Source organism: Phaethon lepturus, unplaced genomic scaffold, assembly GCF_000687285.1.
Source record: "Phaethon lepturus isolate BGI_N335 unplaced genomic scaffold, ASM68728v1 scaffold838, whole genome shotgun sequence".
Classification (NCBI taxonomy): Eukaryota; Metazoa; Chordata; class Aves; order Phaethontiformes; family Phaethontidae; genus Phaethon; species Phaethon lepturus.
The window spans coordinates 307,498-331,494 of record NW_010556777.1 but is presented as its reverse complement, the minus strand read 5'-3'; the positions used below and the strand labels follow the sequence as shown (position 1 = coordinate 331,494).

Below are 23,997 nucleotides of genomic sequence, written 5' to 3'. Positions count from 1 at the left end.
TAAGTGAAAACTTTATGCATGTGCTTATGTGTCTCTCTCTTATTCGGTTAAACACATGCCTTATTTTAATGTAAGTCCCCTCTCAGATTAATACAGAGTAATAGGTGCTGTACAGTCATGGTTTCACATTTTTCTCTTTTTTCACAGAAGACTTGAACCCAAGGATGGTGCTCTAAGCAGCACTTATTTAGCCCCTGTGTATAGCGAGCCAGAACAACATGTTATATTTTAACCATTAAAAAAGCTTGCCTATGATTGCATATATTACAAAAGCAAAGACTGAGAATCGCTCACCTAGAATGGACACTTCTGGACCAAAAAAAAAGACAGACCAGGTTGGTTTTTAAAAAATAACTCTGGCAGGTATGAAGCTAAAAAGTGTTACTCCCAAACTTGCCTTTTTGCATTAGTCATTCATATCTGTGAAGACAGAGCACAAAATACTCTGAAATCAAGATACAATATTTTTTTAAAAATTCAACTGTAACCTATTTTCTCACTCTGATTCTCAAATCAGGCTCTACAAATCTTCCAGTACAGAGGAGATAAGTAAAAAATATTCAAGGATATAGCAAATTGTCTGCCAAGTGTGTAACATCCCAGAAACTTTATTTTAACATTTGTTCTCCTTCAACTGTTTGTTAGAAAGTAGATTTTCATTATTCTCTCTACTCCTGAGGGATTAAAAATTTCAAGTGTTGAAGTTACTGAGAAGCCAAAAGCACTGACTTTCAAGTATGTATCAACATTAAATGTATAAAAGAATATGACTACACTGTGACTGGAGATGTGATTGCAGTATGTGAGAACATGTCTGAGGTTCCGTTAATTTCTGTAAATTGGACCCGATAGCTTCAGCTGCCAAGTATTTAAGAACCAGAGTGAATTCATGCAGCCTGTACCGAAGCTGCTGTGATTAATTCTGACAGAAACTACCTGTTCTTTCCAACAGGTTTCACGCTCTTTGGAATCTCCCTTATATTGTGAGTAAAGAAAAAGGAATTAGCTAATACCAGAAAACACTCAAAGAGCTACATTCAGTAGATGGTATACAATACAGATCTGTGGAACAGCACTGGATCATACATCAGATTAACATATATGAGAAACCATGAATGTCAGGCATTTGAAAGTTACCTCTGATGCAGGTATTAATTTACTTTGTGACCAATATAAGTAAGTAAAATTAAGAATCAAGAAGGAATAATTTCAAACTCTCTTAAACATAAAATTGGTAATGTGTGACAAACACACAGTCACACACAAGACCCTGATTAGTTGTGAATTATGACAGCTATGAAACTATATCAAGTGTGCTTATACAAATCAAAGTTTCAGTCTTTCTCGGTGAATATTGGTAGTGTGTCACTGGCAATATTTAAATATTAGAAATTGTTGCTGAAGCACACAGAAATAATACAGAAGAATTCACTTACACAGGCCCTGACATTTTTTACGTACACCTAAGTGAGATTTCTACTAGAGAACAGGCTGATAGAGCTCATTTCAGATACTTGAATCTTGGATAAATAGTATAGTCCTTTGTTTAAACTGCCCATTAGAGTTTGCATCTAAGTCTGTTTGCAATAGCATGCTATCATAAGTGATTCACTGTGAGCTGCTTTTTTTATTTCAACTTCCTTGCTCAGTTACAGCTAAATGAGTTTATCTTAGATTTTTACGATCTAAGGAATTGCACAATGCTTGTCTATAAAGCAAGTTAAGAAATAAAAGTTAATATTCTTTGCTTGATGAAGAGCTCTGAAACTGCAATAATAAGAAGAAAGCACAGTGATTTGTTTCTTCCAGGGTCTGGATTAGTTAAGAGGCTTCCACTGTAGGTTAAAGCAAAGGATGAATATTCATCCTTTCATTCAGTCTTGATGGTATTATTATCTAGAGTATTTCTCCTTTCATAAAAACTACCACAACATTTAGACACAATACACCTATATCACCTTAAGAAATAAGTGAACAATTTAGTATAAATAGAAGTAAAAATTGTTAAATGTTACGGCATGCACAAGGAGTCCATACTAGAAAGCTTACAGTAAAATGCAGAAGTGAACCGCATCTCCAGCACTAGAACCTCAGTTGCAAATAGACCTTAATCTACCGTTCTAATCCCTCCAAACCCCGGACTTCCTTCTTGTACTATTTTGTGCAGCAGACATCACACACAATTTCCTTCTTGAAGGCTGTCCAGCCTTCCTGGGCCCCTTTGTCCTTCAGGACTGTCTCCCAAGGGAAATCTTCTCACTTCGGAAATCAATTGAAAATATTTTCCCTTAAATAAATTGCTTTCTATGTTCCAAATTGCCTTCTGCATTTCTTAAATGCTCAATGAGTCAAAAATAATTAAATCCTTTGTGAGCAGTGCAGGAGATAGGATTTTTGAATATTTCATTCATGACCAGAGCCAATGCATTTCTTTCCATTGAAATCACCCCAAAATATCATGACTGATTTTCTGCAACAGAACCCAAGTGAAAACAAGAAGTCATCATTCACTAAAATTTGCTGATGAATTCACCACTTCTGCCATCTCACATTGCACTCCCTGGAATGTCCACACTTACAGTCATGGCCTATATGTTTTGTAGAATATCGTAGGTCAGCATATTTATAAACCAGAATCAGTCTTCCTTGGGTCAAAATTTAGACAGCAACAACTGCTATTTTGATGCCAAACCCAATAGTTTTTTTTTAAGTCCATGCAGAGAGAAAGGAAAGTTGAAATTTTACAATCCTAACTAAAAAACTAAAAATTAGCGCTGTTACTGTAGGAATGAAACACAATTTCAGACCTAGAATACATATTTTTTGAGTCACAATGTTGTTATATGTCACTTCCCACATTTTCTTTCTTGCTTTCATAAGAATGGATATAGTTTAATAAGCGTGCAAAATTGAAAAAAAAAGGTTGTCCTATTAGTTCTATCTGTCAGACTATTTAACACTCATTAGATTATCACTAAGTGCGACTTCATTTGAAACAGTGGGATTAGAAGAATGGCTAGCAGATGGGAAATAGACACCCCCCTGGGGATCATAATACAATCCATGTGACATTCTCTTATTCCATTCTCATCCCACTGGAAAATAATACCTTACGTATTGTATCAAATTATTTAATATAATAATCTAATGTCACTTTCTTGGGAGCTATGCCTCTCATTACTGCAGCAAATGGACCTTTGCCAAAGAATTTGGATAAGCCTTAAATTTTTTTTTCTAATTTTTAATCAAATTCAAATGTCTAATGAGTCCAAGATGGTCTGTCAACTTAAATTATCTGTTTGTCTTTCTGTTTACCGTATCTATCTGTCTACAGTTTTTACTTTTCCCTGTGAAGTTTAGTTATTGAATCCCACATTTCCTTCTGGAAGGAATCTCTAACAGATGATTCTCCCCGTTGATATGTTGATGATTTGCTAATTTATGGCTTGTAAACTTAGGAAATCTGAAGAAACCTCTGGGAAGCACAGCAGATCATGAGAGAAGAGAAACAAGAGGTTTTAATAGCTTATACAGTAAAGAACTGTGATTTCATTAAAACACAATTATTAATCTTATATATTAACTACAGTAACGTGGCTAGATTTTTTTTTATTATTTGGAAAAATATAACAAAATTTAGCATAAATATTTACTATTGAGATAAACAGTTTATATATATGCATACATGTATAAAAGATAATAATAATCCTTCTCTCTCCCAATATCTATTCATGTGAAGCTGTGTTCTGCTTGCTGCCCTCACAGAGAGTTTCCATTGGATTTAATAGAGGTTTTGCATGAAAGAGGCAAACAGAATTTAGTCCAAGGAATTAATAGTCAGTAATTCAATGTCGAGGAAAGACTGAAAAAAATTACTAAGTTATCCAGTCTCTCTTTCAGTCCATCAGGTTACAAATGTTCTTTCCACATGTTTTCTAGAGCTTCGTGCAGGCTGATGTACAGTAAGCTAATGTTTTCAACTGGAAAATATTTCACAGAATTAAAATCCAGTCTGATCATACGAACACATGAATACAGAAATGAAACAACTGAATAAGAACCATCTTGATTCTCAAATAAATTAGTAAATGCAGAATAAAAGGTTAATTATATATTAGTGGGGGTAAATCAGATCTGGATCTTTAACCAACCTGTAGGCTTATTGTTACATTCTAAAACCAATAATCTATAAGCTATGGTGACAGCGTGGCAGATACCTTTTCATCCATCTATGGTACTTCACTTTGAAAATATCACTGTAAAATGATCCCTTGAATACTAACTCACGAGTTCTACAGAGAGGTTACAGAAAGAGCCTAAACAGAGTAAGTCAAACCAAAAGCCTGAAAAAGAGCTAAATGTAGACAGGGTGTAGGGAACCAGCTGCTGCTCTCAAAATTATTAAGAAAAATGGCTGAGAGGAAATACCATTAATAGTCAAGCTGTATACTGTCAGCTGAACATGAGCCGGCAGTGTGCCCAGGTGGCCAAGAAGGCCCACAGCGTCCTGGCCTGTATCAGCAATAGTGTGGCCAGCAGGAGTAGGGAAGAGATCGTGCCCCTGTACTCGGCACTGGTGAGGCTGCACCTCGAATCCTGTGTTCCGTTTTGGGCCCCTCACTACAAGAAGGACATTGAGGTGCTGGAGCGTGTCCAGAGAAGGGCAACGAAGCTGGTGCGGGGTCTGGAGCACAAGTCTTATGAGGAGTGGCTGAGGGGACTGGGGTTGTTCAGTCTGGAGAAGAGGAGGCTGAGGGGAGACCTTATCGCTCTCTCCAACTACCTGAAAGGGGGTTGTGGCGACAAGGGTGTTGGTCTCTTCTCCCAAGTAACTAGCGATAGGACAAGAGGAAATGGCCTCAAGTTGCGCCAGGGGAGGGTTAGATTGGATATTAGGAAAAATTTCTTCCCCGAGAGGGTGGTCAGGCATTGGACCAGGCTGCCCAGGGAGGTGGTGGAGGCGCCATCTCTGGAAGTGTTCAAAAAAGGTGTGGACGTGGCACTTCAGGACACTGTTTAGTGGGCATGGTGGTGTTGGGTTGATGGTTGGACTTGATGACATTAAAACTTCATCATGAAGCAATTAGTAAGAGTTAATCTTCATTATCAATTTGCCTACTTTGCATTTTAAAAGCATTTCTCATCTTCAAAAAACATAAAATTAACTCCATTAAATCTCCCAAAAATTCTGTCAGGTAGTTACTAATCTATTAATAATAAAAATATGCCAACTGTTCTACAGAGAAAGTAAGTTACATTGTTACCTACTTCAACAGAAATTAGCAGAACATCGGCTAATATGTAAAGAATATTACGTGCAATACCTGCTTTGCAAAAAGTATTTCCCAAAACATAAAATCATGTACTACAGAATTCATCCAGGGAAACGCACAGGAAGGAGAAACAGTAGCGACTGAATTGCTCATGCGAAAGAACAGAAAAACTGTGCAGGACTCAATGTGGAAAATATTGGAAGCCACGTCACCGTTACCCTAAGATACCTCTTAGCAGTATCAGAAAATAATGTTTTTTACAGTCCAGATTGCTTCTCATGCCTGAATTTTATTTCTCCGTTACATCTTATTCATATATATTAATATCAACTATTTTCTGTCTTTGTAACTACAGTCTGGTTTTGTCTGTATCATTTGTATTTAGTGATGACTATAGCAAGAAGCAATTGTTTGTTCGTTCCAAGTATAACTGAACCAAGAAGGCCAGTTTTTCTTGTCTACTGACCATCTGATTCCAGTCTATCAGGGCACATAGTAAAAAATATTACAGAGTCTTCTGACGAGCTGATCTGTAGAAGTAGCAAAACCGCTGTTTAGCAGTAATCTCATTACATATAGAGCAGATCTCTGCTTACAAACCTGAAATCCAAGACAAGGATTGTTACCTTTTTTTGTAACTTAATTTTTTTTTTTTTGCACTAGGATGTAATTATGCCAAAGTCATTACCCTACTTTCCATAAAATGTGTATATTTGGTCTCAGTCACATTTTGTACAGATATATTGGTATGCATTTTGGTATATATGCAACAGTGAGTACTTCTTTTTACTTAACAGGTGAGAATTCAATCAAAAGCTATAATAAAATTCCTGCTTTGTGTTGTATGAGACCTTAGAAGTCTTATTACAGGAATATATTACAAAGCAGAGATTATAAATTAAATTTAAAATTCCCCATGGACTTTTCTAACAAAAGTACCTAATATCTAGCAAATTTACCCAGTGATAATTGCATACTGCCTACAAACTCCCTCTGTTTCCAAACTCTGTATGTATGTGTCCCATCTAAGAGAGAAGTAAGCTTCTTTATTGTGCAAAATGATTCCTATATAGTTTATGAGTCCTTTGGGGACTTTATTGGCTGAAAAGCAAAATCAAGTGTGAGATCAAGTTTGCTGGTGCATTGGTTGTTTCTCTTCTTTAGTAAGTGGAGTTTGTGGAAATAATTTTTATGCATACATTCTAGCTGCTTTGATAGTTAAAATTCTATAGCGAGGCTCTCCTTTAATATGAAAGCTATGTAATGCAATCCTCAAAGCATACATAATCATATGTTAATTTTAACTTGCCACCTAAATGTTTAATAATCTTATAGAAGCATGTTATTCCACAGACATAGTTCATGAGGCAACATGTATAAATATATATATATAAAAATGCTACAATGCAGATTCCATGTATTTATCTATTTTGGAGAAAGTTAGAAGGTATATACATTTGCTATTTTAAGAACAAACTACATCTTTCAACAAAATTTAGCTGCTTTCATTTTGTACATGTATTTAATTTTATCTGGAAACTTTCTGACGTTAGGCCTAGAACAACTGTAGTTTTTCATTATATTTGCTGCCAGAATCTATACTTGGTTGCTCAACTAAAGACCTTATATTGCTAATTACTACCACATGCCCATATCCCAAGCAAAGGAAAACTTACTGGTTCTGACAATCCAGTCTCTCAACACTGAATTCCAAATGAAAACTTAAATTTTGGCCAAACATAACATTTCATCAATCTTGTTCTACTGACTGCAAAAGCAACATCAAACAAGGGGTGCTAATGGCTTTTTAGTGTGCGGTTCCCAAGCTTAGATTCTCTGATGAAAGACCCACATGGGCAAAGGACATCTTTACTTCGGAATTAATAACTGAACCAGAAAACAATGCATAAAGTAAATTGAACAGTTTGTATGCTGATGACAGAGCTGAGTTTCAAATGACAAGTTATATGGGCAACAGAGATCAGCAGAGAAAGCATTGACAACAGAAAGTGCATATAAATAAAGACAAAAAGAGAGGGTGAAAATAAAATTAAGCACGCCCCAAAGCTAGCGGAAGCCTTTAATCTGGAGTTGAGCTTTTCAGGATGTGGGGTTCTGCCTGAAGATCAGGTCCAAGTTTAGAGACATCTGAGCAATGCTGGGTACTAGTGACAATGTAGAAGGGAGGATACTAAAATTCTGTATGTAAAATAGATTTTAACCATATTCCCTTCTGCTGTAACTCCTTTGGAGCCTCAAAAACAGAAGTGTAAGTTCTGTGTTAGAAAAATGTCTCTCTAAGAAACCAGGTATGAATAAAAATATGAAACTCAGTAGGCCTCTGTCACAAATGTTTCGGGAAATTAACGATACTACTCTATCTCAGAAATACCTTAAGGCATTTTGTTAATCTGGATAAGTGAATTATGATGCAAGTTTCCAACGTTAGTGTTTACAGTAAAAAAACTCCAAAACTTTGAGGGTATTGCGGGTATCTTAAAAAAAGAAAGTACTGAAGTTTTCAACTGTGTCATCTAATTACTTGAGTATTACTGAACATACAAGAGTATAAACTGTATCTAAAGAAAGAACTTTGATTTATCTACCCAGTGAGGTAAAACAGTACTCCAGAATTAGCTCTGTGGGACATTTACAGTCTTTCTGCTCCACAGAGAGGAGAAGCAACTTGATAAAACCATAACCCTCATTTATAAAATGATGCATGGGTGATGATTTGAAAGGAATAAAGTAAAAAACATATCTTCTTAAAGTAAGGAGACAGACAATTAAGTAGACGTCTTGCTTGCAGTACCTTCTTTATGTTATATGGAAAGGATTCTGTATGACTAGTCTTTTAGGGTAAATATATCTCTATCAGTGAATGTCACAATGATCTGTAATGAAACAAAAGATGGAAACACTACAAGTAATATAAAGGAGAAACTACTATATGGCCAAATACATCTAGTTCATTAAAGGCTACATCCCAGCATGTCTAGATGCTGGGAATGCCACTAAGAGCTGGTTTTAATTTGGTCAAGAAAACGAGCAGGCTTGCAATAGAAATGTAATGAGCTAATGCAGTCCAATAAAATTTAACTTTTTCTACCAGGTAAAAGTAGTATTTTTTTATGTTGGTTTTTTTTTTCCCCACACTATGTTGATACTAAGGCTACTACTTGTTTTTCCCAGGGTTGGTTTTATATGGTGTGTGGAAGAGAATAACTTTGAAATCCCTGGTCATAGATCCTAAAAATCATTAGTGTTTGCAATATTCATATGAATATAGTAAGAGCTGCATGAGATCTGAATCTGCTGTTTGAACAATGAGAAACAGCACTATCAGACTTGCAACATAGTCAGTCTAATGAAACAAGTCAATCAACATAAATCTCATATTTTGCACTCCAGTAAACCCAAGTTTTCTAAAAAACTGAGGTGTTTGAAAATCATGTGAATTATCATTGTCACTTAGTTAAGAGATGACCGCATGATAATCTGATGCCCAAAATGGTGAAGTGACTAATAAACCTTCTTCCAGAAGTTAGCTGCACATGCAATAGCAGCATTTTTTACAAGATACGTCAGTGAAGTCTTAGTGGTACCCAGGTTGTCTTGAACTAGGGACTAAATGTTGTGACTTGTACCGTAGCATAGCCCAGGTCTCTAATTTGTGTGACAATTCTCCAGTGGTAACATCTGATGTCAAGGCATGCAGCCTTATAAGCTGTGAGTCAGCTATTACCACCTTCAGGGGCTCTTTGAAGTCACACAACCACACCTGGTCTTTTTTGACTTACTTTCTGCCTCGGGTTGAGTTAAAAGTCCCGCCGTATTTCTTCCGATTAAGGATGAGAGCAGCAATTTCTGGCACGTAGCGAGCAAACATTGCCTACATGCATGAAACAAAAACAAACAAAAAAAAAAGAAAATGGCATGCAGAGAGTGTTCTACTGCAGCAGAGGCAGCAGAGCCTCTTGGGATACTTACTTTCTTCCACTAACCGCACTATAGGAACCACCATATTTCTTGCGGTTTCCTATTAACTCTATGATTTCAGGGACGTAGCTGGCAAACATGGCCTAAGAAGAAGAATAGGAGACAGAAGAAAAGACTAAAAAGAGAGGCCAAAGAAAGGGGGATGATGAATATTTTCAGAAGATATATATCTTTAAGATCTGAAAATGCAAAAGAATTAGATCCGTGAAGTTGTTTAAAAAGAAAATATAAAAAATGTAAAAGTTCTTATCAAACAAAACAAGAAGGCTCAATGTAAAAGTTGGTCTTGGAGAAGGTGCACCTCTTATAAATTAAGAAAATGGTCAAAAGAGGAAAAATAGACACACAAAACAAAACAAGAACAAAATTAATTCAAACTGGTATCTAATCATAAAATACAGTTATATCTAATTCTTCCTGAAGAGGGGAGGGGAAAAAACCTATCCAAGCTCCACTGCAAAAAAACCCCCAAAAATAAGTATTATCATTACTGTTACATTTCCATTTTTCAAGACAGACTTTTTTCCTCCATGATTAGAGATTCAAAAGAAGACAAAAAAAGGTGGAATCAGGGGTTATTCCCCTAACAAGAAACAAAAAGGTCACCCCCCAAAAAAAACCCCAAAACTTTTCCAAAAGTTTATGTTTTTAAAAGAATTGGAGTAACACATGATAGAAAAAAAGTTTTGAGGAGAAAACAAAAATTATTCTGCCATGTTTTGTCCAACAAACATCTTCCTTGTGGCTGGATACTTAGAAGAGCTACTGCCAGTTGGCATGGTCTTTGTCTTCATATATGAATAAACTTAGATGGGAATGCATGTATTTATGCTCATATATATGTATCTCTGTGTGTCTCATATATGCCATTCATAACACTAGTCATATACATATCACCTCTGTAAGATGTACGTATATGACAAATCAATATATGAGAGTAAAGTAACAATATACATATGTATGTATGTGCACAATATATATTGAGAGTCATCCATAAAGCACTTACCTTGCACAGTGCAAGTATTAAAATAAACATTGGTGTTTTAAAGGACAACATTGCAACAGGTCCTATAATATTACTAACATTGATAGATAATAGAAGGGTTGACATAAGACAATTAGTAACTTTGGTGCTCTGTACAGTACAGGACAAAGAACAAGAGAATTTGCTGATATAAAAGGATATTGGTTATGGCCATGCAATAAATTGTGAGTTAAAATTGTGCTACGTGACATGAAAGGATGTTTGAAATTAAAGAGAATGTGGTTTGCCATCATCTGGATCAGGCAAGCTGCTCTTTAAGGCAGTCCAAAGCCACAGTGTTTGTTGGAATTCTGGGAAGGGACACAGGAGGGTGGGTAGGACTTCTGAAACCGCAAAGTGCCTTTAACTATCAATAGCAGCCTCAAAAAAATGCACTACAGTCAGTCACTAAAAAGTAAAGGACTACACATTATAAGCTGAAGTATTAAGGCACTTCATGTATTCACATGCATTACTCATTTAAACAGATTACAGAAATTCTGACTCTACTAAACTGGACTAATTTGACAAGCTCTGCCAAAGTATTTATCGATAGAAAAACAAATGGAATATATTAAACATATTTAAAAGTTCTACAATTAATTTTAATTCACTAAACCGGAGATTATTTCTTTAATTACAGCATTAAAATATACAGAATCAGGTATTAAGATAGCTGTAATAATAATAAAGAGTTTTTACCAGTCCCCCAAGGATGAAAAAAACCATGAAAAGGCGACCAAGGGTTGTTTTTGCATAAACATCTCCATAGCCAACAGTGGACATTGTAACCATCAGTAAATAAACACATTCCCAATATGTTAGCGGTTGATTATTTTGGAAGTTTTCCCATGGATCCCCTGAGTTCTCCACCTAAAATGTACAAGAAAGCATATAATGAATTAGAGTTGTACCACAAATTAACTCTACTGATATATGCGTGTGCATGCATGTGTGCATGTATATATTATTTATATGTATATAAATTGATATATATTAATTTGGAATATAATATAAACTCTGGATCCTTTCCTGTGATTTATTTTGAACAAATAGAGAACCTAAGCCTGTCCCAATTACAGCATTACAGTTCTTTTGCCAATATGCATAGCCTTGCCACTCATACTATTGATGGAAAGTATCTTTTCCATTCAGCAGTAAATAATATAACTTATTAGTGTAGCTAGGTGAGTTCATTTGATAGCAATTTGCTCAGAACTTTTTCAGAGTGAATGTTACTTGTAATGCAAGCATACGACTTAATGTTTTTGTTTTAAAGCATTATGTAGCTATTAAAGGCATTAGTGACACGTTCAGTGCTATGCTATTACTTTTCCAAGAAGCCAGCTACTCTATGTGATAAAGTTATAAATTTATCAGTGGGAAAGGAGCATGTCCTCTAAAATTTGTTCCACAGTAAAAAGTTTGAAGTTTGAGGATTTCTGTAGTAGAAAAGAGAAGGTTCTGCTGAAAAGTAAAAAAAAAAAAAAAAACCCCAAACCAAAAAACCCCAAACCAAAATCCAAGGCCTAGAAAATAGCATTCCCTCCCTCCTGATGTAATTTTAAAAAGCTTTTTGTTGATGTTCAAAAATAGAAAAAGTCAATGTTTCTATGATAAAAATGTTATATTTGCCCAGCGGAGTGTAAAAAGTTGGTCATCCGTGAATGAGAAGTATGTCATAAACAAAAACATCCAAAATTTTGGTGCATCTTTATGAGAGTTAAAATGAACGACTCTCTGGTACGAGAGGAAGATAAACATTCAGAATTTAATCATATATGGCTGGATGCAGCTCAAAGTAATTCAAGTGAAGTCAATTAAATTGCTCTGGATTTTATTAACATCAATATCATGAAATTATAATATTAGTCTAAAACCATTCCCAAATAACTTAATACTACTAGCATCTTCAAATTTTCCTCAATCTAAGTTACTCCTAAAATGTACTTAAAGGACAAACACAAACACACATTTAATTATATTTACCAAACAAATCAGTAAAAACCATTAGTTTAAAATGTTTAAAATACACAATTGACATATACCTGTCATACATATGCATATTCAGATTTATGGACTCATATGTACACCTATACTAACTATCTGACATTTTTCAGGTATCGTTAAGCGTGGAATAAAAACCTACCACAAAAACCCATGTTACCAGTGACTGAAAGCTACACCAAAAATTTGATATTTAAAAACAAAAGAGACGGAAATCATCTTGAAAAAATTGCTACCCGGAATGTTAGCAATGCCCTTACTTCTCCTGGAAACACAGGACTGCTGTCCCGGGGCACGACCATGGCTTTCCCGGGCCCCCGGGCCCACTGCAGCTGCGCCAAGCCCTTCCAGGAAGCCGCCCGGGCGGTTCCTGAGGAAACACTGCCACCTAGCGGTAGGCTGTAAGCAGTCACACGCGGCATCGGCTCGGCTCATGCTTTACTGCTGAGGTTAATGATGTATTTACTTATTCAGAATTAGTTTGGAGTAGAAGCCTAAAATCGGGCAAGCTGTGATGTCTTTTTTTATTGTACTCTACTGATGTGTTAAGGGATTACCCAGAGCGAGGCAATTTCAGGTAATAAAGTAGCTCAGGGAGCCCCTGATCCATGACAATGACAAGTCAATGAAGTATTTTCAAATATACTTACCAAATGTATGAACCCAGCTGCTGTCAGCCACGTGCTGATAAATATAGAGCACAGATTCACTAGCTTGATGGAATTACTGAAAATAAGCAAAACCCAACAACAAACAGGAACTTAGACTGGAATTTATCACACATTTTTAATATGCACCTGTATACAACTGCATGCTTCAGGCTGAAAGTGTGTGACGATTTCTGAAGAGAAACAGGCTTCCTAAAAAGCTTAAGCAAAAGCCTACGCAAAATATGTAATATTTTGTCATTGCAGAGTTCACATTTGCATAATTTAAATCGCTTGAAAGTAAAAATCCAATGTTTTTGAGAGCAGAAAGACAAATGGAAATCTTAGCCACATCTGTACTCATAGTCAAAGAGAAATATATAACGCTTTTTCACAAATAGTTTAGTTGCCTCTCGGTACACTCACCTTCTCATTTTTCATTGCTATACACCTCAGCAATGATTTGCATGCATATATTCTGGTAGCCTGGAATACATCCATGCAGGTCCAATGAATTAAACTGAGCAATGCCAATTAAAATCAGCTGCTGAACACTGCATTTATACAAACGATTGACTGATGGTTTTTTAATTTTTTCATTTTTCCTATGCTTCTATATTAATTTTGCTTTTGACCCCAAACCTGTGGAGGCTTTAAAATTTAACAGCAAGAGGATGCTTTTGTTGCATACTCGCCACATGTTAACACTTGCATACGTGACCACAGGATGAGACTATTTTCCTACAGTTATAGGAAACAATTAATGAACTATTGAAACCAATCTGTAAATGTCATGCTGCTTTTGTGAAAAAAATTATGATTCCCAAATTAAATAACTTAGGTGTTTTACAGTTCCTGTGTAAAGTCCTAAGTAATTTTCATATTACTCTGGTTGCATGAACTCCTATGGACTTCTCTGTGGAAATTCATATGGATCTAGAGTTTTTCATACTTCACGTTTTTCTAAAAAAAGAAAAAAAAAGATTGAAACCTACCAGTCAAACTCTGAAAACTCTTTTTAGTTGCACTGAGTAGTATGTTCCCTATTGTAGCCAGAAGTGATTTTTAATCAAAGACCTCACTTCAGGTCATTTAAAATACCATACTTAAAAGCTTGGGGCAGAAATACGAGTAAAGCGCACTCGCGCTCTCTTCTTACAAAAATCACTATGATTTCAAAAGCTAAGAAGGATATTCAACAAGTACACAAAGAACTGAAGTCCACATATTACCATGTCTAAATAATCTTGCCCATTCACGGAACTGTACTGGAAATAGCTTTCTGTTGTTTTTGAAAGCACTTCTAAGAAAGAATAAAGCCTCAGAAAAATCACTATTGTTCCTAAAGCAATACATTCCAAAAGAATAAAAACTGGGAAAAATTCACTATCAAAGTTATCAGTAGTAGTTTTGCAGTAGAATTAATTAATGTTTCTGTTTATAACTACTTTAAGGACAATAAAAAATACATTATTTTCTAAAAAAAAAAGTTGAGAAAAAAACCTGGAAAATTAATCAGACAAGCTCCATTAAAAATATTTTAAAAGTTACAGTTAGCAAAGTGGGCATCTGTGGGTGATGGAAAGAAATCATCACTAGGAAAGAAATACAGTTGGGTAATATGACAGATGCTGTAATGAATACTGTCCTCAAAAGTAAGACAATATACCAGCAGTTCTGCAATTAATTAGCATTCACCTACACCAACACGTACTCCCTATTTCTCTCTTTCTTAAGGTATGATCGTTAAGCTTCATATTTTGTTGGTGATAGCATTCAGCCATAGCACTGGACCCTAACCAATAGCTTCCTAGATTAAACAAACTCATATAAATCATGCTGATGCAAAGCTCCATTATGAAAGACTAAATATCCCCCTTCACCTGAACTTGGAACAGGAGAAGCTCCTGATACAATAACGTATCAGCTGGTCTCCACGTATCACTGTAATACAAGTAAATGACAGCAGCCATTAAGAATAACTATTTAATGACTTGTTTGGTACTTTTTTTTTCCCCCCAGATTTATTAAACATTGTACCTTATCTCTCCTCTATGAAATACTCCCTGTGTTTCTGCCAGAGTCTAAATATAGATGAAGGATTAGTCACAAACGTTTTCCTCCTCTTTAAGCTCTTCCCAACATCTGTGCAAAATCCCTGTGAGCCCTGCCTAAGCCTCTACAGTTTTGTTGAAAAATATTAGAAAACAGTGAAGGAGACACATTTTCAACAGAACACCACACAATTTATTCTATTACAAAAAAAAAAAAACAGGAACAAAAAATATTGAATAAAATACATTTAATTTCAAATTAGGGAAACAAATAGATCCTTGGCAGAATACGGTCTTTTTGATAATTTTTCAGATATTCTAATAATTATCTAACACTCCCACGCTACTTTGCTAGTAGTATTGCTGCCTCTGTTTTTGCATTCTTCATTTGGATTTCAGTGTTTGGAATGGCCCTTAGGCCCATTGTGTAAATAATATATGCTCCTTTAATCCTCACATCTCAGTCACTAATTCACAGAGAGAAAGAGGAAAAGGAGGACAGAGTTTCTTCTCTAATTGTATCAAATACTAAAAAAACAGCAGTGCCCTTTATACCCTATCAGTTTCTCATCTTGTCAGTTGTTACTTGTTATTAGTATCAAGAACACTGAAATGCCTCTAGTTGAATTAGTTCCATGTTTCTTTTCATATAAACACATTACCTCGGACAGAGAACATTTATCTTTTACAGAATCTTTAAATAATAAAGTGTTAGGGTTTTTTTCCCTATACTATCATTTCAGAGCTAGTAATGATATACTGAATTTGCTATCGCAGTTCAGCAGCTCAAGTTCTGTCATTAATCTTTGGTCTTTATGTTCACAAACAACGATGTTGAAAATTTCATTAAAACTTTAAGAGTGGACTGCAAGAAATGATAAAATATCTTAATTCTAGAAGTTTTTTAACCAACCCTGAGCAAAACAATGTTGCACTAGCTGGTCAAAAGCATACAATACAGTATAAGATAGTAATAGATTAAGGTAATAACAACAATTTAAGGCCACTGTATGTAACTGAAATCACTGCTTGAATTTAGGGAAGTAAATTTTATTTAATTAAAAATAAATTAGTTGAGACTACTGGTTTAACTGCTCTAACTCCTGCAATCTCTTCAGATTGTCCATTAACCACAAGTGCTTAGCATGGTGCCTTTTTTTTTTTTTAAGAAAGATTGATAAGGCAGAAAAAGAAACTCTCAGTTAAGAAGTATTTTGATACTGCAACAGAAAAAGCGTACCCACCACACAAACCACGGTTCTTGTTTGTAACAGTACTTAAGAACATGCTGAAAATATGAAAACTTCTCATTGAAGCTAGCTGTAGCAGCAATAAATGAATTTTCTAATTTTTTGCTTTCTAAAATCTAAATTCATGCAAGACTAATTAAAAAACAAGGCACTCACATGGTCAAATTTATGTCAGGTGTAACTAAAAACTTTTCTAAAACAAATGACATTCTGTTCATTTGCTTTAGACTGATGCATGCATTTTACAAAATGATGTTTTGTGAACGTTGATAGCATTCAAAATTATTTAGTTCTTTTCAGGTTATTAAGAAAGATACAGAAGAGAGCAGACGTCTTTCTACTGAAGAACCAGAAACAGGGAAAGACATAAAAAACTGTCTTGAGGCATCAACAGTTTTTAAGTTAAATAAAAGGTGTTAGTGATGAACTGCTGGGGATTAATCAGCTGAGCAAACTGAAACAGTCATAAAAGGAAGCTTTGCTTTGCAGGCTTTCTAATAATCAGCACCTGAGGTTTACAGGTGTTTGGGCATTCATATAAATAATTACAGAGATTATGACGTCTGATCTAAAAGTAAATTTTGCACCAGAAAAATGGTGTTTAAACGAACAGGTCAGTATTGAATAAGCCATCTCTGAATGCACTGAATGTGATTAATGCAATATCCCTTCATTTATTGATCTGGAAGTTTACAAATCCACCACTCCAGAAAGGGCTTTTAGACTTTATCCAAAATCCTTTGAGTTTATGGGGCGTCTCCATTGACTGCCTTTTCTTTTGGTGAAGCTGTTCTCTGTTAAATGCAAACACATTGGATTTTCTGAGCTCCTGCACAAACTACTCTCCTGTACCTTACTGGTAGCATTCTAAGCTACCGGACTGCATCTTCAGTGCATCTGCACATTCTTTATTTCTTTATTTGACAAGAACCAGATTCCTTACAGTCACACAACTAAAGACAGATAGTGTGAGAGTTTTACAGCAAAGAGAATAGTTTCAAGGCTAAGGGTTGAAGAAACAGCTGTTTACCATGAGTGTGTACAAATCTCAGGGATCTATTTCCCCATCACTAGTAACCAACATAGCCAGTAAATGGAGTTACTTGCATATAAAGCCCTCGCACATGCATTATCAACTGCTGGAGAGAACATAGGATTTCAGAATGGAACTGAGTTTACAGTAAACTGGGTTCCATATTTCACCTGGGGCATTTAAGGGAATGATGAAAGGCAATGTGTCTTCAACTGCGAGGCATGGGAAGGTTCCTTTTTATTTCCCTTACACTGATCTTTTGTTCCAAGCTGTGCTTTTTCGGCATAACTTTCATGCATTAACAGCCCAGAAAAATCAGTGAAAGCCAGAAGGTTACTTGGGAATATTTTAATTATTCTTTGAAAGAAATGCTAATGACAATGAATATAATATAAAGATAGCTCAGTGTAAAATTAATTTTTAATACATTTTTGATGTGACAAAGGATACTCAGTTCAAAAAAAAAAAAAAAATAGAGCCACAACGATTATTTCTTAAAATACTATTTAACTGTATTCTGTTGAATGAATGTTTGTTTCTGTTTTTTCAAGGCAGTAGAATATGGACTGATTATATAGACAGAAGCAATGTTTAATCAGTGCAGAACTCTGTAGTCTATTCTGCTTTTAACTTACCAGCACACAGTCTTGCTCAGATAATTCAAGTGTCACAACAGATTGAATAAAATCTACTGATCGCATAGCAAAAGATGCTGACACTGATAAATCATTCATCAGCAGAAAAAGGTTTAAAAAACAGATAACAAGTGTTTTTTTTCCAGAAAAGAAAATCATACATTGCTAAGACCTCAAACCTAAGCCATGTACACTCTGTCATCAATGCAACTAACTGTATATAAGAAAAGGTCTTACCTTGTTTTAAGGATATTCAGAAACTGCAAAATTTCTGAAAACTGTATCAGTCTAAGGGCTCTTAAAAATCTTAAACCTGCAGTAAAGAAAAAAAAAAGCTCTAGTAAAGAACAACTCAAATTACAACTACATTTCACTTACAATGACAGTAATCAAATCAACATAGTTAGCGTACAAAATGTCAAATACCTTTAAAATGTTCTTCCATATTTAATGGTTCCAAGATCCTTACCACGTCTTTTTCAAATTGTTTTTAACTTATTTCTTTAACGGCTGAAGTATCCTACCAGAAAGTCTTAATTTATGTAAGAAGCCATGGGAGGAGACATACAGCCTGAACGCTAAGGGGAAAAAAACATCACTGAGGTTTTGTTGGTAGTTCTAGTGCACATGTCCTTCTCTTCCAGGCTGTCAAAGACGCATACAGATCTGAAACTCCTCTGTCCTCCAAGCTCCCACATTGCTTAGTGAAAAATAAGGGATTATGGGCAAGAGATCTTATAACCTGGATAAAGTAGACTGTGTATATGCCTGATTAAATTGGTAAATCTTAATGACGTAAAATCTTTTATTGTAATAATGCTCCCTATCCCCACACTAAATTCAAACAATTCAAGCAGGAGAACAGAAACACCACTTTAACTTAAAAATTACAAATCTACTATAATTCTTCGCATCAGACTATAGGAACAGATTACACTTTGACTATTAAAGAAATAACTATTTTTACAAAGAAATGTCATTTTTGTGTTGAAAGCAGGTTGCGTGAATAGCAACTCCCAGACAACTGCAAAGCCAGCGAGACATACACAAGGAGAGTGTACAAGAGAAAATACTATAGAAGATTAAGGGCTTAAATTATTAAGAGAGACTTATGCTGATAGTAAATAATTTGCCTGCAGATCTTTGGCATATGAATAAAAGTACATTGTGTATTACACACACGCACAGCTTATAAAATTAAAATAAGGCTTTGAGGATAATTTTTATTACGGAGTACAGGCAGAAATTACATAAAAGTTGTGTAACATGGCATTGCGACTGTTACAGTTAGGTCCAGGGCAGCTTCTTCTCATCCATCATCTTTATTGACATTTATTTTACCCAATTCCAGTCTATAAACCACTTTTTATTTCTAGAAACTTAAGGAAAGACTGGTCCTGGCAAACATATAAGCCTGGTCACAACTTTCGTCATCTTGGTGGAGTCAAGAGGTTCCGCTCAAGAGCAAAGATGCACATGGTGAGATGTGTTTAAATCAAGGCTTTATTTTCCACAGTATTCTTGGAAAGTTGTTAAATAAAATTTTTACTCTTGCTAAGGCTCATAAATAGCCTTGTTAAGGCTTGTAAGTAGCCTTAAAGCAGAAAATCAGTCTTGTATATTACATGGATATAAAGTTTCTTTTTAATTACCAACTATAAGTTGTGCTTAGTCTTCAGAGTTCTTTAAAACTTGGATGTAGGGATCTAGATGAAAAGCAATAAAATCATGCTTAATATCAATCATAAACATCAGATCCATTTGCAGTTAGAGTATGACCACTTTGGATTATAGAGCTTAAACAGACAGGCATATCCCTCTGCTCCATTTGCAGTAGTTCCCACAGTTGCTACTCCTATCCAAAGAGATATGGCTGTATGGGGTGGAGAGGACCTTTACTAGCAACCCTAAATTTTCTCAGCTCTGTTCCATGCAGATACCTCCCTCAATCCACTCCCTAGGAACTTTTTGAAATGACTGGTGGAAGAAAAACCCTTCCTTTCAAATACTTTGCATCGCATCTAAAGTTAATGAGATGGCCAACTTACCCATTGCAATATTTCAAAAAGAATCCTGAGAAATATCAAAGTTAGCAATAAAACCTCTATCCCCAAACTCTTACTATGCTTAAGATGTATTTTTGTTGTTAAGACATCAAATGATAGAAAAAAAAGACTATGGCTTCAATGTATTTCTTGTGAAAGAAGAAAATCATTATGGATTAAGTTCGGAATTTGCTACAGCCTACGCTATTTTAAAGAATTCCCTTCAGAGAATAGAATTTAAAAGAAAGAAGTGTGAAGAGTTTGCTTGAACAGTTTACTTGAACTACAAATAGAACTACCTTGTAATTGTAAAAGGTGACAGTCACCTTGTAACATCTGTATCTTCTCTATGACATTACTCGTGGGGCTGTGTTTTATAAGTAAAGGAATTATTACACAGAAAGGATCAAATTTTGATCCTCACAAATCTCAGCCTATTACATGCTTTGCATGGTTCAAATATGAACAAAAATGAAATTAAAATCAGAGTTTTCCTTATCATGATAGCAAATTCTTTCCAGTATTCTACCCTTTTCAAGACCCAAACAGTTCTGTTACTAGATTCCTATATGCATGTCATTTTACATGATTTCATGGAATCAAGAGTAGTTTGGGTTGGAAAGCACCTTTAAAGGCCATCTAGTCCAACCCCCCTGCAGCGAGCAGGGACATCTTCAACTACAGCAGGGTGCTCAGAGCCCCGTCCAACCTGGCGTTGAATGCCAGGGATGCGGCAGCTACCACCTCTCTGGGCAACCTGTGCCAGGGTTTCACCACCTTCATGGTGAAAAACTTCTTCCTTATATCTTGTCTAAATCTGCCCTCCTTTAGTTTAAAACCGTTACTCCTTGTCCAATCACAACAGGTCCTGCTAAAAAGTCCGTCCCCATCTTCCCTATAGGCCCTCTTTCAGTACTGGAAGGCTCCAATACGGCTTTCCCCCAGCCCTCTCTTCTTCTCGCTGGACAAACCCTCTCTTCTTCAGGCTGAACAACCCCAACTCTCTCAGCTTGTCTTCGTAGGAGAGATGTTCCATCCCTCTGATCAATTTTGTGGCCCTCCTCTAGACCCGCTCCAACAGGCCCATGTCTTTCCTGTGCTGAGGGCTCCAGAGCTTGGATACAGCACTGCAGGCGGGTCTCACTGGGGCAGAATCCCCTCCCTTGACCTGCTGGCCATGCTGCTTTGGGCGCAGCCCAGGATAGGGTTGGCCTTCTGGGCTGCGAGTGCACATTGCTGGCTCATGTCCAGCTTTTCATCCACCAGTACCCCCAAGTCCTTCCTGGCAGGGCTGCTCTCAATCTCTTCATCCCCCAGACTGTGTTGATACCAGGGATTGCTCTGACCCAGGTGCAGGACCTTGCACCTTTATTTCTTGTACTTTCTGTCTTGTAAATAATCTGCGAGTTCCATCATCCTACCAATAAAGTGGCGTTCAGTAAGAATTTCTTCCTATGTTCATAGTATCAGGACATAACAAGTCATGAGCTCTATTAAAATGTGCTAGGAAAAGGTAGATTCTCTAGATGAGATACTGAAAACTGCGTAGAAAAACTACTGTCATCCTGTATGATGCTACTTCTTCATATTTTACAGACAACATGTTTATATCTGATTATCTGTGGAAACATCTGTTATGCTAGAAATACTGATTTTTTGTATTTACTATAAAATATATTCTATATTAGTCAAAGAAGTCCTGTGGTAAATCTGTATGTATAGGAAAAAGAGATTAGGAAAACCCTTCATGACAATACACCTCTGAAGCCTAAAAAATTTTGTATTTCAAGTATTTTCAATGTCCATTAAAAATTATATTCTCAGTTCTGCTTCAAAGGACCTCTAAAGGTCTCTTTTATGAAAACATAATGGGAACATAATATTCTACCTATGTAGAGACATCACCCCATACAAATTTCATCAGCAGAATGAACATTGCAGGAAAACACTTCTGTTTGCCCTGACAGAAGCGGTTCCTGACCAGGTGCTGAACAAGGAGTACAATCCGTCTCAGCAGCACGGAGTGTCAGGGTACCGAATTTAGTACTGAACCTACTGGTTCACTTCTGAGCTTTATAATCCCCTGCAGCAGGAAATCTAGCCAGCTGAGGGCTTTAAAATCCATTTGACATTGACTGATGTCAGAGTCAAGGAGAACCTGGCTCTGGAGGAAAGAAGCAGAGACTGGGATTAACACTCTTAGTATAAACCATGGTGACAAAGGCAGAAAGTTTGCAAATAGGACTGAAAGTCTTATAGTTGAGCATTGAAGAAGCCTGTTTAAAATAGGAAAAACAGGAATATTCGTAAGAGATAGGTATTCCATAACAGTGTAAAAAAGAAAAAGAACTCTGAAAAGTGATCTGACCAAAACGCATGAAAGGACGGGACAATGGTAGGGCTGCAGCTGGTGGGTTTGGGTAACCTTGTTTCCAGGTACTCACAGTGTCTTTCTCTCAGGGGCTGAGTGTACAAGCATCGGTCAGTTCAGTGTTTGCAAGTCAAACCCACTATGCCTGCAGTGTTTACTCCCCATAACGCTATTAACAGAAAGATTCAGTGAGCCACAACAACTCTACACAGCAGGGACAAATTACGCTGTACCAGTATGCACACCTGCCCCGTGGGTTATACCATGTGAAGACTTTGTGCGGTCTGTTGGCAACACCCACTAATACTAGCTGAACTGAAACAAGGGAGAGGGGGAAATTTCTGTTCTTGAATAGTTATTTCTAAAGATTGACTGAGAGAGAGGTAAGAGGTGCTCTTCTTAATAAATCTGTCACTCTAAAACATTTAATAGCATTGACTGCTTGACCTCCCAGTAGATTATGTGCATTTTGGAAGACTGCAGCTAAATCGGAGGTTTCAGCCTTGTTCTTCAAACAGACTACAAAAAGCTGCTGCTAAGAATAAACTGTAAGCATAGAACTCAGATGAAATGAGTTTGTCCATAAATGTGTGATTATTAATATCACCTTGAACTTAGCAAGGGGATGATGAATCAACTGAATAATTCCCAAAGGAAAAGTCCACTCAGCACTTCATTCTGGTGCTGGTATTAATGACATGTGAAAGTGTGCTTGCAATCATACATGCACCTGTAAACTCATGACGCTGTAATCTTCACAGCAATAATCTTGTTGCAGTAAGACTTGTCAAACTAAAAATGGCCTAAATTATTCAGCAGGTAGCTTACTATGAAACCACACAAGATTAAAATTAAAACAATTTAAATAGAAAAGATTTGGATGAGTTTAACTCAAGAGTAATTATTGACAAAGCATCTGTAAAACATGGCCTGTCTCTGAAAACAAATCACATGTAACCAGTAACACAATGCCCTACGCTATGCGCTCTCACTGTTTTCGAAGCAAATTCGATGCACAACTAAGGTGTTATCTCTTTCAGGCCCACTAACTCACCAAGAATAGAAATTTTTTATATTTGTTTATGCATCAAGAATAGTAAGCAAAATTCTATAATAGGAGCACTAAGAAAAACTCCCATTTTCCCAAAGCTGTCTCAGCTACTTAGACAAACATGTACATCTCTCTTCCCTTAGCAATATTTGGGAATGTATTTTATACATCTGGGAAAGAATAATTTCTTTTAACATGAAATAACTACAGAGCTGTTTTAAATTATATAAACAATAGTTGAGATAGGGTAAGTTTCTTATGTGTTACAGTAAAGACTGTTCTAATTTTGCACGTTTAATAGGATCCTGCCTGCTAAAGTTAACTGAGCAAACTGCTGAATGGAATGCTCAGGAAGTACTGGCTCTTTTGCCTCCAGCATCTCACTCACCTTTTTCTTGGCAAGAGATTTTATATTGGAATTTTCTTATGGGATCTGACTGGAATAGGATATAATCTTCGATATGACAATTTATGCAAAAAATAAGTATCAAAACATTTAATTTACCTAGACAATTTCTCTAATCATGGAAAAATATACAGACAAAATGAAGGGCCTCTTCAGTTTGTCAGTCTTCTGCTTCTAAATGGATGACTAAAGCACGCTTCTG

General features: G+C 36.1%; 1 protein-coding gene across 1 annotated transcript in view; it reads right to left on the bottom strand.

The window, feature by feature from the left end:
* LOC104625029 (calcium-activated potassium channel subunit alpha-1-like) overlaps nt 1-23,997 on the bottom strand; it is a gene marked incomplete at its 3' end in the record, with an annotated part of 300,418 nt that overhangs the window by 10,186 nt on the left and 266,235 nt on the right. Inside the window, exons 7-10 of the mRNA XM_010292549.1 lie at nt 18,160-18,235; nt 12,954-13,029; nt 10,999-11,169; nt 9,264-9,355 (exon numbers count right to left, since the gene is read on the bottom strand). Of these exons, the coding sequence (XP_010290851.1) occupies nt 9,264-9,355; nt 10,999-11,169; nt 12,954-13,029; nt 18,160-18,235 (415 nt within the window). The remainder of the gene's footprint in view (nt 1-9,263; nt 9,356-10,998; nt 11,170-12,953; nt 13,030-18,159; nt 18,236-23,997) is intronic.